The sequence below is a fragment of the Morone saxatilis genome, unplaced genomic scaffold, assembly GCF_004916995.1.
Source record: "Morone saxatilis isolate NCDOM2014 unplaced genomic scaffold, NCSU_SB_2.0 Contig14, whole genome shotgun sequence".
Lineage (NCBI taxonomy): Eukaryota > Metazoa > Chordata > Actinopteri > Moronidae > Morone > Morone saxatilis.
This window is the reverse complement of record NW_023339696.1, coordinates 14,029,655-14,041,583: the sequence shown is the minus strand read 5'-3', so window position 1 is coordinate 14,041,583 and position 11,929 is coordinate 14,029,655. Positions and strand designations below refer to the sequence as shown.

General features: G+C 40.1%; 3 protein-coding genes across 3 annotated transcripts in view; 1 reads left to right on the top strand and 2 right to left on the bottom strand.

Moving 5' to 3' along the window:
- The window catches only part of tubb4bl (tubulin, beta 4B class IVb-like), a 2,370-nt gene extending 2,137 nt beyond the window's left edge, over positions 1-233 (bottom strand). Inside the window, exon 1 of the mRNA XM_035654736.1 lies at positions 185-233. The gene's annotated coding sequence lies outside the window, so the exon portion shown is untranslated. The remainder of the gene's footprint in view (positions 1-184) is intronic.
- Positions 234-2,185: 1,952 nt separating this feature from the next.
- On the top strand, positions 2,186-5,441 carry LOC118322888 (nuclear factor 7, brain). The gene is made up of 6 exons (XM_035654733.1): positions 2,186-2,776; positions 3,024-3,119; positions 3,205-3,435; positions 3,519-3,541; positions 3,623-3,741; positions 3,857-5,441. Exons 1-6 carry the CDS (start codon positions 2,384-2,386, stop codon positions 4,393-4,395), a joined length of 1,401 nt encoding a protein of 466 aa, XP_035510626.1. The 5' UTR covers positions 2,186-2,383; the 3' UTR covers positions 4,396-5,441.
- A 38-nt stretch (positions 5,442-5,479) lies between these two features.
- On the bottom strand, positions 5,480-7,822 carry LOC118322889 (G-protein coupled receptor 183). The gene is made up of 2 exons (XM_035654734.1): positions 7,678-7,822; positions 5,480-6,641 (listed from the first exon to the last, which is right to left on the bottom strand). The coding sequence occupies exon 2, from the start codon at positions 6,613-6,615 to the stop codon at positions 5,626-5,628; it is 990 nt and encodes a 329-aa protein (XP_035510627.1). The 5' UTR covers positions 6,616-6,641; positions 7,678-7,822; the 3' UTR covers positions 5,480-5,625.
- Between the last annotated feature and the right edge of the window lie 4,107 nt (positions 7,823-11,929).

Sequence of the window (11,929 nt, the reverse complement as noted above, 5' to 3'; positions counted from 1 at the left end):
AGGATTAGAGCCCCCCCCCCCCGCCCACACACAGCCACACAGCCACGCAGACCCACACCCGGGGGGGGCGACACACCACCAACTTTTCTGCGTCCACTTTATCCCCTGCGCCCGAAAACCTGCAAAAAAGAGTCTCATCAGACATTACAAAACCGAGCAGAGAAAGGAAAATGTCGAGGAATACCTTGGCTCGCGATCTGGGTTTCCGCCACTTGACCGGCCCCTGCCAAATGCACAATTTCGGCGCATTTTTGCTGGGGTACGCAGGACGGTCGGTACGAGAGCCAGCAGAGACTTAACAGGATGATGGTTTCTGCAGGCGAGTGTCCGGGATTTGTTGCGCCGCCTCTAAAGACCGTCTACTGGGCCTGGATCGGTGTCGAACAACCTTTTACGTCTAAGCCATGGAAACAACCAAAGACCGGAGGAGAGAGGGAGGAACCAAGAGCCGTGGAAATAGCGGATAGGATGCGAGGAGCTGCATCAGCCATCAATACGGCTCTCATTATTCTCAAGGACTGAGTGCGCCCACACACCCTCAACTCCACCTACACACACGCACACACACACACACACGCACACCTAAGTATCACAATACATGATTGAGGCCTCATTTTAGCTACACACTTTAGCATCAAGGACAGTTTCAACAGTAACAACTTTAAAGGACAAGGGCATTGGCTTAAAATGTATCAACTGGAGTGTTTGAGGTCGACAGTCTGACAAGTATCAACTTGATACTATCCCAAAGTATTAAGGACTCTCGAGATCTGCACGTTCAAACAGGACAAAAAGATTGAGAAAATACCTAGGCTGTGCAGACATATGGGGTCAAGATGTTAATGCTTTACTTCCTTTAAAATGCTTTAAATTATATGCAGCCCATTTATTTTTCATAATCTAAAAAGGATACAGAGAAAAACACTGAAATATACGTATGGTTACATGAGAGAAAACCAAACAACAGAAAACAAGTTAGAGGGATGGGCAGATACACATCAGTCATAAATGTCATTTCATAAATAACTGTAATAATAAATAACTCAAGTCCATCATCTTATAACAGATGGGCTGTAGTTGTTATTAATAACAACTACATTAAATAGGTTTACAGTTGTTCAAGTCTGTCTCTGTCTACAGTTGGTCAAGTCTAACAGGTTTTTCTTGCTGTAATCATTCTTCTTGTTCATACTGGCCATTAAAAGATCCGTTCCTAATGTGCTCCCAGTGCAAATGATGGGACACAAAATCCACAGTCCTTGTTCTGTGCAAAAATATGTTCCAAAATTTAACTGAAGGTGATATTTTAAAGTTAAACTCCTTTTATCATGAGTAATCACAACAATCTGTTCAACAAAGCCAATATGTGGATCCTGAAATAATAGTTGGCTTTTTACATCCAGAATCAAGGACACTTCTAAAAGTAGATTATTCTTAAAACCTGTCACTTGGAATAACAACCTACCCACATGTGTAAATGTGTTGCTTCTTCAGACTTACCAAAATAGGTTTTCATATTAGATTTTCACTGTGTTGTTTAATCTATTTTCAGCTGCCACCTAGTTCACATTCTGCCTTTCAAACAAGAAAAAAAAAAAAACATGTTTTCTCTGCTCCCTAATATGTGGGGCAATATTGACCTGCAGCATAAATGTGTGTTATTATGTAAATTAAGACAAACACCAATTCTGTAAAACACATACATATCGTCATATACAGTAAATTAACACAAGTTTTATTTGATCACTTGTTGGTTAGTTAATATCCTGTTTGATGTTAAAAATCTTTCTGACTGTTTGGAGCTGGTTTAGCCACTTTGGGTCAAAACCTACTGGTTAAAGGATATAAAACACACTGTGAACACAACAAGTCACCAAATTCACTGATGCATGAAATGAGTTGCAGTATAGTGTTTTAACCTGACCACCCCCCAGTGGACAATAGCTAAGCGACTTACACCATGAATTAAAACTTAAACTTAAAAAGTTTGCGTGTGTTCAGCTGGATGTCAACACTGAAACAATCACACCCATATCCTGAATGATGACATTCTAAACATGCAGCAAGTTACCAACCAGTTTAAGGCATGTAATGACTGGCCAATGGGGCTTTATTTCCTGTTTCCCAGCACTGCTACGTACAGGGTTTTTTCACACTGCTGCATGATTTAAGTTACTCCCACAGTGGTGCACAGGAAAAACAAGAACATTTGTTGCTTCATGTCAAGAACAATACAGAGGCAGTTGGTGTGCTCTGAAGTGAGTTTAACAAGACACGTTAAATTATGTTGTTTAGTTGCCGGAGGAATCATTAAGGACTTCAACCTGAGGACAGCTGTTTTGAACTCTGGATTTACAATATTGTACATGACACACTGCTTGTCATGTCTCTCCCAGAGGAGGATCTTACATGCCCAATATGCTGTGACATCTTTAGAGACCCTGTCTTGCTGTCATGTAGCCACAGCTTCTGTCGGAGCTGCCTGAAGCGCTGCTGGGACACAGGGTTACATGAATGTCCAGTATGTAGGAAAAGAGCCTCCAAGTCCAGCGCTCCCTCCAATTTGGCTCTGAAAAATGTCTGTGAAGCTGTTTTGCAGGTCAGGAGACAGAGTTCACTGCTGGAGGAAGAGAACATCAACTGTAATCTGCACGGGGAAAAGTTCAAACTCTTCTGTCTGGTTGACAAGCAGCCCATCTGTGTGGTGTGCCAGTCTTCCAAACTGCACAAGACTCATGACTGCTCGCCTATCGAAGAGGCATTGCTGGACTGCAAGGTAAGGGGAAATAAACATGTTTCCCAACTACACTGTTACAGCAACCTGCTAAACTGACTCTGCTATTTTTGTTAGCCGTAGGTATTTAAGCTAACACCTAAAGGTAGAATGCTGTCCTACTAGTCTGCCCTGACTGTAACCCACACTGTTACATTTCAGTAATGAATCCAGGCCTAAAATATTCAGTGTCAATGTCTTTCTATTAAGCTATCTGATCTCTGCTGACTCCGGTCTGCTTTATTTTCAGGATGAACTTTGTTTATCCCTCAAGAGCTTGCAAGATAAACTGGACACCCTCAAAAGAATTAACATAATGTCTGTGGACATGGTCAAATACATCAAGGTAAACTGATGAGAGGACAGATATTTGGTTTTTAAATAAAAGTATCTGGTAAAATCAAGCCACAATTTGCAATAATCTCCCTCAGAGTCAGGCGCTGGACACACAGAGATTGATCAAGAGCCAGTTCGAGCAGCTCCATCAAATCCTTGACCGAGAAGAGTCAGCCATGATTGCAAGTGTGAAAAAAGAAGAAAACGAGAAGCTCGCGGGAATGAAGGATAAGGTTAAAGAACTTTCAGCAGAAGTGCTGTCCCTCACAGAGACCATATCTGTCATACAGGAGCAGCTCAAAGAAGATGATATGGTCTTGCTGAAGGTCTGTACAGTTCAGTATACATCAACTTTTTAATCTATACACCAAAACTTCCCACCTTGACAGTGATTTTTTTTATATTCCAGAATTTTAAAGCTACTCAGGACAGGTAAGTCAACAAAGTTGGATGGATTTACACTCTTTCTTGCTTTCACACGTTGACATATTCTCAAAATGTCTCTTATCACAGAGGAAAAAGCATCGCGTTTGGTTCAGACAACATGTCTGGGCTACTGATTGATGTGACCAAGCATCTCAGCAACCTCAAGTATAGAGTCTGGGAGAAAATGCTGGACCACATTGACTATAGTGAGTACACATTTTTGTTATTTTCTTCAGGTTCAGAGGTTGAAAGATTAGAATTGTACAACCCGAATCCTGTTTAACATCACTCTTTCTGCCCAACTAATTTCCTGTCTTTTAGCTCCAGTGACTTTGGACCCAAACACAGCACACCCCTGCCTCATCCTGTCTGATGACCTCACTTCCCTCCACTATTCAAAGCAGCCCAGCTGTTGCCCTGACAACCCGGAGCGCTTCCACATCAGCGCTGAAGTGGTAGGGATGACAGCACTGGGCTCCGGAAGTCACCACTGGGTCGTGGAAACAGGAAGTAATCAGGACTGGCTCCTAGGTGTGGCCTATTTGTCTGTAAGTAGGGACGCTGAGATCTCTGCTCGGCCAGAGAATGGCTTCTGGACTTTGTGTTTCCGGGACGGAGAGTTCAGGGCAATGACCTCGCCACCCACCCCACTGACAGTTGAAAGAGCGTCCAAACAAGTCAAAGTGCAACTGGATTACAACAAAGGGATGGTGTCCTTTTTTGACCCTGCTGATGATACACTCATTTATGCATTTACACACACATTCACGGAAACTTTACTCCCATATTTTTATACACAGAGCAGTCATCCATTGAGAATAATGCCGGAGAAGGTGCTTATCACAATGTTGCGTCAATAAGTGGATAAAAGTTGGTATTTGTAGGTTGACCAGTAATCTGTAATTGTAATTTCTCCTACAGAGGGCAAGTATTCTTTATCCAAGTCATTTTGCAGCTTCAAAAACACGTTACATTCATTTTTGAGAGTTAAATAAGAAGATTTATACCTTTAAACCTTGAGACAGAGCCAGGCTGCTAAGGCTAAGCTAACTGGCTGCTGGCTCCTACCACATAGACTATTTATCAGACAAACATGAGAGTGGAATAAATCTTCTTATCAAGGTTATGAGGATGTATGGTGTTATATGCTATGTGATTTACTCTAGCCTATTGTAGAACTACTCCTTTAACAGCATGTTCAGATAGTCACATCCCTGAATAAACCGTTAATGATTACTACTGTATACGATAACTATTCTGTGTAGTGTAAGTGGCAAGTGGGGCTCATCCAATCATTTTTTTCTTTCATACATACCCGAAATGCTTCATTATAGAATGTTCTTACTTTCAAAACAAGCTGTTGAGTTATGAAGTTTGCATACAAATCAGAGATGATTCCTAAATTGCTCATATAAGTGACTAGATATACATTACTCTCTGTGGTGGAAGAGGAGAGAGCTCAGTTGCATTTAATGAAAATGTTTAAATAAATATAAAGATGTTTAAGGTTTGTCCATGGGTTTTGGTGAGTGCAGCAAGCTCTGTCTTAATTTTTTATCCTTTTGAATTTTCTATGACTTACATCAGAATGAATGATATTGCTGTGCAGGTATTTTATGATTATTCTATTAATAATAATCATATTATGATGACACATGCACGCACACACACGATTGCCTAAATTAAAGTGGTTAAAAAGAAGTAAAAATTCACTGGAGACTGTAAGGTGCAGTTTATTGACTCTTTTGTACACATGATGGCGCCAAAGTCAAACAAATATTTTGAAGGATTTCAGTACAGTGAAAACTATTTTGAGTGCAACAATATCTCTGCTGTTTGTAGCAATTATTGTTACAGAACATAATCCATTGATTAAGACTAAAATGATTAAAATGTTGGCTTTCCACTCGTTGATTCATTATTGTTGCATATACAAATTTTTTACAAACAATGTATACTTTTTTTAGGATTGCTTTAAGAATAAGAATCTATTCAATTAAAACATGCATTTGGAAAATAATGGAATTAAAGATAAGCTTTCCCCTGTTAAAGTGAGAATCCATGAGGGTCAATATGTGGATTAGATCTTCTCAAACCGGAGCAGGTGGGTTTTGAGCAGGTGGGTTTTGAGCAGGTGGGGTTTTGTTATTCTCTGCAGAGACACAGACGCAGAACTTCTTAACAAAGGTGTCTGCAAGGCATGACACTTTCTCCAGACGAGACAGAGACACAAGTGGCTGGGTGGTGCTGCTGATGTTGAGGAAAGCGAAGCCCACAGGCTGCACGTAGCAGCGAAATACATTAGGAGAGTAGTAGTCTTGAAAAGGAAACAGCGCTACAGGTGGCAGGTAGTTATACACAATTATACAAAGGATATAGAGCACCATCTTGAAGGCCCTCTTCTTCATTGGGTGCATCTCATCTTTCCCTGCACTCCGGGACTTCTTCAGGGCCCCCAGGATGCAAACATTACACAAAACCATCCAGGTAAATGCTGCCAGGATCTCACCAGTGAAGACCTTCTCAAAGTTGGGGAGGCCACCCACAACCTTGGCTGCTGAGTAGGCAAAGGTGAGGCAGAACACCAGCACTGAGAGGCTCACCCTGTACTTGATGTGTTTAAGCTGCCCAAACATAACTGGAAAGAGCACAGCTATAAAGCGATCTAGGCAGATACAGGTGAGAAACAAAGGGCCACTGGTATCTTTCACACCATAGGAGAACTTAAGAGCAGACCACACTTCCTTGCTTTGCCAGTGGTAAAGGTTAAGGAAGCTGATAGGGGTCATAGCACTAAAGTAGATGTCCATGAAGGCCAGGCAGCCTAAGAATATGTCTGAAGTGGAGGGCTCTTTGCGATTGCTGATGAGGATTGCAATGACAAGAAAGTTGGCAGGGATTCCCACCACTACATTGATGCACTGCAGGGTCAGGTCAAAGAGAATGCCCTCTACCTGATGATCGCAGCCATCAAACACACTGAAGGGTTTCACTGTGGCATTGATGTCAGCGGTGGTGTTGAGACGGGGATTAGCCGGGAGAGAGGTCGATTTGAGTTGTAAGGATAAATATCTCTCCATGATTCTGCAACTGCAAAACCAGGAGTCTGATGGGAAAAGAATAAGAATAGTGGTGATCAGGGTTCAACATATTTACCATCTTCTAGGCAGCACTCACTCACTCACTCACTCACTCACACTCAACCACAATAATACATTAATGATATATTCCCATTAAAGTCAGGTGTTTATCATGGGAATTTATATTTAATCATGTTTTCCAGCTCTGTGTCATGTCAAAGACACTGTTGTTCATTAGATTCCTTCTTTCTAATCTGCTGAGAAGTTTAGAGTCTCACTAGAGTTTAAACTAGCTGCAGAGTAAAGCGAGACAGTTCTCGGAGAGCAAAAACATGTTACAAACACCGTTAGGGCTTCTCCTCAGGCTGTTATCTTGTTATTGTGTCTGAGTGGACCTTCCTCTGGGAACCGTAACTCCCTGTATGCAGGGACATCAAACTCACTTAAGGGACTCATACTAAAAGCACCACCCTTTCACAGCAAAATAAAAGGGCAGCCATTTCCAAATTAAAATGGCAAGGTTCATATTCTGCACGTAGACAATTTCTTAAGACTATTGTTAGCAAGGGCAGTGGGAATTTGGTAATTTCCTGGAGCTCTTAAAAGCCTGATTCTGACATTTAGCTATTACTAAAGCTAATTTCTCAACAGAGAAGGACGATAACTTGGAAAATAAATGCAATAATGGCTGGACTGATGGAACAATAACTGGAGTCAGACATGAAACAAACCATTATAGGTGTCCTGGGCCTTGAGCTCTGTGTCTCTGTATTTGGCCCCTGCATGAGGACCACAAATGGAAGTTTGTCCAATACAGGCTCTAAATGTCAGATTTTGTTCTGGGCTCCGGGACTATTTACAGCGGCTCTGAGTCAGGCTGATATTGCTCGAGCTCTTTGAGATAGTGAGAGTCTTCACATGCAGTACACCTGAGCTCCCTCCACTGAATGGACCACTGGAGCCAGAGGCTGTGATTGTTCCTTGTACAGCCATCAAGGGGCCTATTCTGGTTTAACATGGACCTTTCTTCTCCTTGCTCCCTCAGTGAATGGTGTTTCTCACCTCCCTCTGCTGCTGGCTCTACCTCAGGCCACACACACTCCTGTGGGACTAATCACACTGACGGAGGAGTGAAGATCTTTGCCAAGATGCTCGTCCCCGGGGATGGAAGACTTAATCAATTGTGTTTTTCTTCAGGCATATCTACTGAAAACGAAATAAACAAAACAGATTATTAAACAGTATTTTGGAGCATGTAATTAGGTGCTGAATACCCTACAGTATAATAACTGCTTCACATGTATTCGTTTAAAGTTTCAAAGCTAAGATCAACTAGATATTTTGTATGTTTTACTAAAATTTAGAAGCATGTGTCATTGAAAGTTGGAAACTACGGTATTTGTAACAAATTTGTAACATCTGTGTTACCATTTGTGATCAAAAACAATTAATCACAGTAAAACATAAAACTGTTTTTAGAAAATAAATATTTGCTTTTCTGTTTGGTATTGTGTTTATTTACTTTTTTAATCCTTCAGCTGTTTCAGTTTAAACAATAAGAATGAATTCAGTTATTGCTATCTTCACAGCTTATGTAAAATGTGTCCTTACTAAAGATAAGTATGTTCTTAGTAAAGATTTAAAATGTAAATCACTTTTACGACCGAATACACACTAAATACTCTAATCTGCTATTGAATATAATTATACAATGCATAAAGATCTTCATCAGTTAGAGCCTTAAAATCACATATCATGATTTGACGTTGCAAGGGACGTGAGGTTAGGGGGAAACCCCCTTAAACTCAAATCATCCACATTGTTTTATCCACAGTTATTTGCAAAATGGAGTCAACCACTTCTCCAAGCTGATATTCATGCATTGTATAATTATATTCAGTAGCAGATTAGAGTATTGTTTTAACATGAATACCAGCTTGGAGAAGTGGTTAACTCCATTTGTGTTTATCTCCGTAAATAATATGAAACTAATTTAAATGAAAATGCCCAACTAAAAAAAATAATAATTAGGCAGTCCTGCTTCTGTTTTAAGGACATGTATTGATTGAAATTCTTTGATTAGAAGCGAACTTTGAAAACCAAAACCAATTTACAAAATCTAATTGACCTGTGGACCTTTTTTAAAAGTTCAAACGGTATACAATATTATTTTTACTCACCAGTGAGAAAAATTCTTCTGCGCCGTGTAGTAAGTGTGATGCAGTGTGTGTTTCAGGGATTCATTTATACGTTCTCTGAAGTGTCGTGGATTTGACGTTGACCACAAGGGGAGGACCTCCAGGAGTTTTTGATATCATGAGGGAATAGTGACTCTTCCAGTTGAAGCCTCTTTATTAAGATACCTCCAAGTCTTCTTAGCAGCCACGTACTGAAAAAAAGGGTCAGGTCTGGGAACCTGATACTGAAGATCTGGTGTTAAATTGCAGAGATGGAAAGTACCTGCACACTAATCACTGAGTTAAAAGTTGCTTGAACGTGTACTTTTGATACACTCAGTACATTTTCCTCTCCTTCTATGCTTAAGCAGAATTCTTACAGTAGACATTTACTTGTAATATTTCTATAATATGGTAGTGATCTGAGTATCTGGCAGCTTCTTCCACCACTGAACAATTGTGGCATATATATATATATACACACATATATAGGCAGTTACAGATATGCCACTTGGCACTCTTTCATTCTCTTGTCTTATCGGTTGTCAGAATGGGCATGACATGTAGACTGAGGGAGCATCATGGGACTGGTCTGGTGATGCTGTGGGTTTCCTGGAGCGATATGTGTCATCCTTACTCAGCCCGTAATCCTTTCCTCCTGTTACTGGAGACGCAGAGCACAGGTGCACAAGAGCAATATAAGCAGCCTAGGAGCAAATGTCAGTGGTGTCCAAGGTTGTTTTGTTTGGTTTTACTATATTTTTCATCAGTGTGATGCAAAATAAAAGCATCCTTGCTCTGTCTGTGTCTTAAGTGTTTAAAAAAAATGCTGCCTGAGTGGAGCTAGAAGACTCCCTCTGAAGTGTTCATCACTTATCAAATGGGGGCGGAAAAGACACTGTCTGTAAGCGTGTAAAGCCTGTGTGTGAGTATGTGTCAGGATGTATTTGGATTGATTGTCTTACAGGGTTGCTAATTAAATTTTAACCTCTCCTTTGGTGAGTAGAAGCCAATGTTCTGTTCCCATGTGAACAGACAAAACTCACATTGATCCACTGTCTTACTGATGTGCAAATTGCCACATGGAGAGAGAGAGAGAGAGAGAGAGAGAGACTCAAAGAACAGCACAGTCTAATTTGGTTTTGCTTTACCACTTTTTGGTCTAGGGGGGCAGTAGCTGTCTGCACTTCAGGCTAGATGTTTGACGAGGACAGCAGGGTTTCACCAAAAGAACTTTGAAGCTTTTGCCGACATGACACAATATTTACATTATATTAAATTCCCCGGCACAGTCTGAGGTCTGTCAGGTCTGCTTTCTCCCATTCAGTAAACATTTTGTCTAATTCCTAGAAGTACCGCCAAACAGATGAAACACCTCATTTTGTTTCACATGTGTAGTATTTTGGATTAAACACATACCTTTAGTTCTTAGCAGTGACAGCTATGGATCCAAACAGGCACTGAGCTGTGTACCAGCTTTAGTTTTATTTATAACACAGTTTGAAGTAAAATAATTACATATCCAAAGGAGAATGTGTTTCAAATCAAATAAGACAAACCACACAAGTTATGAAATCTACTATTTGATTGAATCAAGAACAATCTATTTATGTAAAAAAAAAAAAAAGGCTCTGGAGGAAAGGACATATTCTGGCCTGCTCCAGTGGCTCATATAATTGTAACAGAGTTGAGTCACGTCTTACATAAACACATTGTAAAATCATGCTGTTAGGAAATCTCTCCCCCTTTCTCTTATTTTCGGTCTCAAATGTATTAATGTTAGCAATGGGGAACAGTTTCAGTTTACAGTATGGTATCACTCAGGATCAGAAATCTGCATTTATTTCACTACAGGCTGTCGAGATGCCAAAGCCAAAATTATAATATGAGTCATTGTGGACCACCACCCGCACACCCTGGATGACCACATGGATCTTTAGTTCACACATAGAAAACTGTTTATATTATAATGCAATTAAAATGTAATTTAAATTTAAAAATAGTTGTTACTAAATTTCACAAGCAGTGTTTTTTAAATAACATGTTAGGTCACATAAAGTCCACTATAAAAATGTTATTGTTAGCATGAAATACTGTTTGCACAGCACAGGAGTCTTATATGCCTCTAAGAAATTAAAGTAACTTCTATCACTTTATCAATCATACACACCACACACACATAGGTAAACACAACAAATATGCAAAGGAAAGACAGAGTACAAAGTGTCACAGTGCTTAACATCTGGCATCAGAGTAAAAATGAAATATTTTTAGCCACACTAGAGGCATGGATCCTGGGATGGCAATATTTTTTCAGACTGAAACATCTCAACAACTATGGTTTGTCATGGAGATTTGAACAGACACGCATGTTCCCCAGAGGATAAATACTACCGTTTTCCCCTAGTGACACCAGAGAGAGCATGAATCCTAACAACTTTGGTTACCTTTCCTCTAGCACCATCATGAGGTTTACATTTGTGGTTTTAAATGAAGTATCTTGACTTGAACTATTGCATAGATATATATATATATGCCATGAAGCTTGATAAAGACATTAATGCCGCCTTAAGGATGAACTGTAATCAGTTCATGATCCTTTACTTTTCATCTATTGCCACCATCAGGTCAATTTGTTTCTACAAAATACCTGAAAAATAACATTTCCACCAGCTGTAGCCTACTTGGTGTTGTGTTTGGTGCTAATAAGCAAATATTAACATGCTAAGATCCCAAACTAAGATGGTGAACATGGTAAACATTTTATGCTGTTATTAACATTCAGCTCAAAGCACCACTGTGCCACAGTACAGCCTCACAGAGTCGCTAGCATTCATGGCTGTACTCTTAGAGTTGTTATTAGATCATTACCGATGAAATCATTGTTGTTTTTATGACCTGCACAACCATGGCTCGCTCTCTTTTCTTTTTTTGGTAAAAATTTGGGTTTTATAGTTTTCCTCTAAAATTTGTGGCAGTGGCACAGCCTGAAAAGACAGAACAGAGGCCTGCTGTTGTACATTATGTGTCCATAGAGCTCAAATCTGTTGTCCAGGGTTCATTGAAATCATATGTCCGAAAGTAGAAAGGAATCCAAAGACACAACAACAGAAAGGTGGAAGATAAATTATCTCACA

Excerpts from the sequence above, each read along its gene's own strand:
- LOC118322888 (XM_035654733.1), top strand. The coding sequence starts at position 2,384 with ATGTCTCTCCCAGAGGAGGATCTTACATGCCCAATATGCTGTGACATC. Across the intron at positions 2,777-3,023 it reads AGGCATTGCTGGACTGCAAG|GATGAACTTTGTTTATCCCT; the intron begins GTAAGGGGAAAT and ends CTTTATTTTCAG. Across the intron at positions 3,542-3,622 it reads TTTAAAGCTACTCAGGACAG|AGGAAAAAGCATCGCGTTTG; the intron begins GTAAGTCAACAA and ends CTCTTATCACAG.
- LOC118322889 (XM_035654734.1), bottom strand. The coding sequence starts at position 6,615 with ATGGAGAGATATTTATCCTTACAACTCAAATCGACCTCTCTCCCGGCT.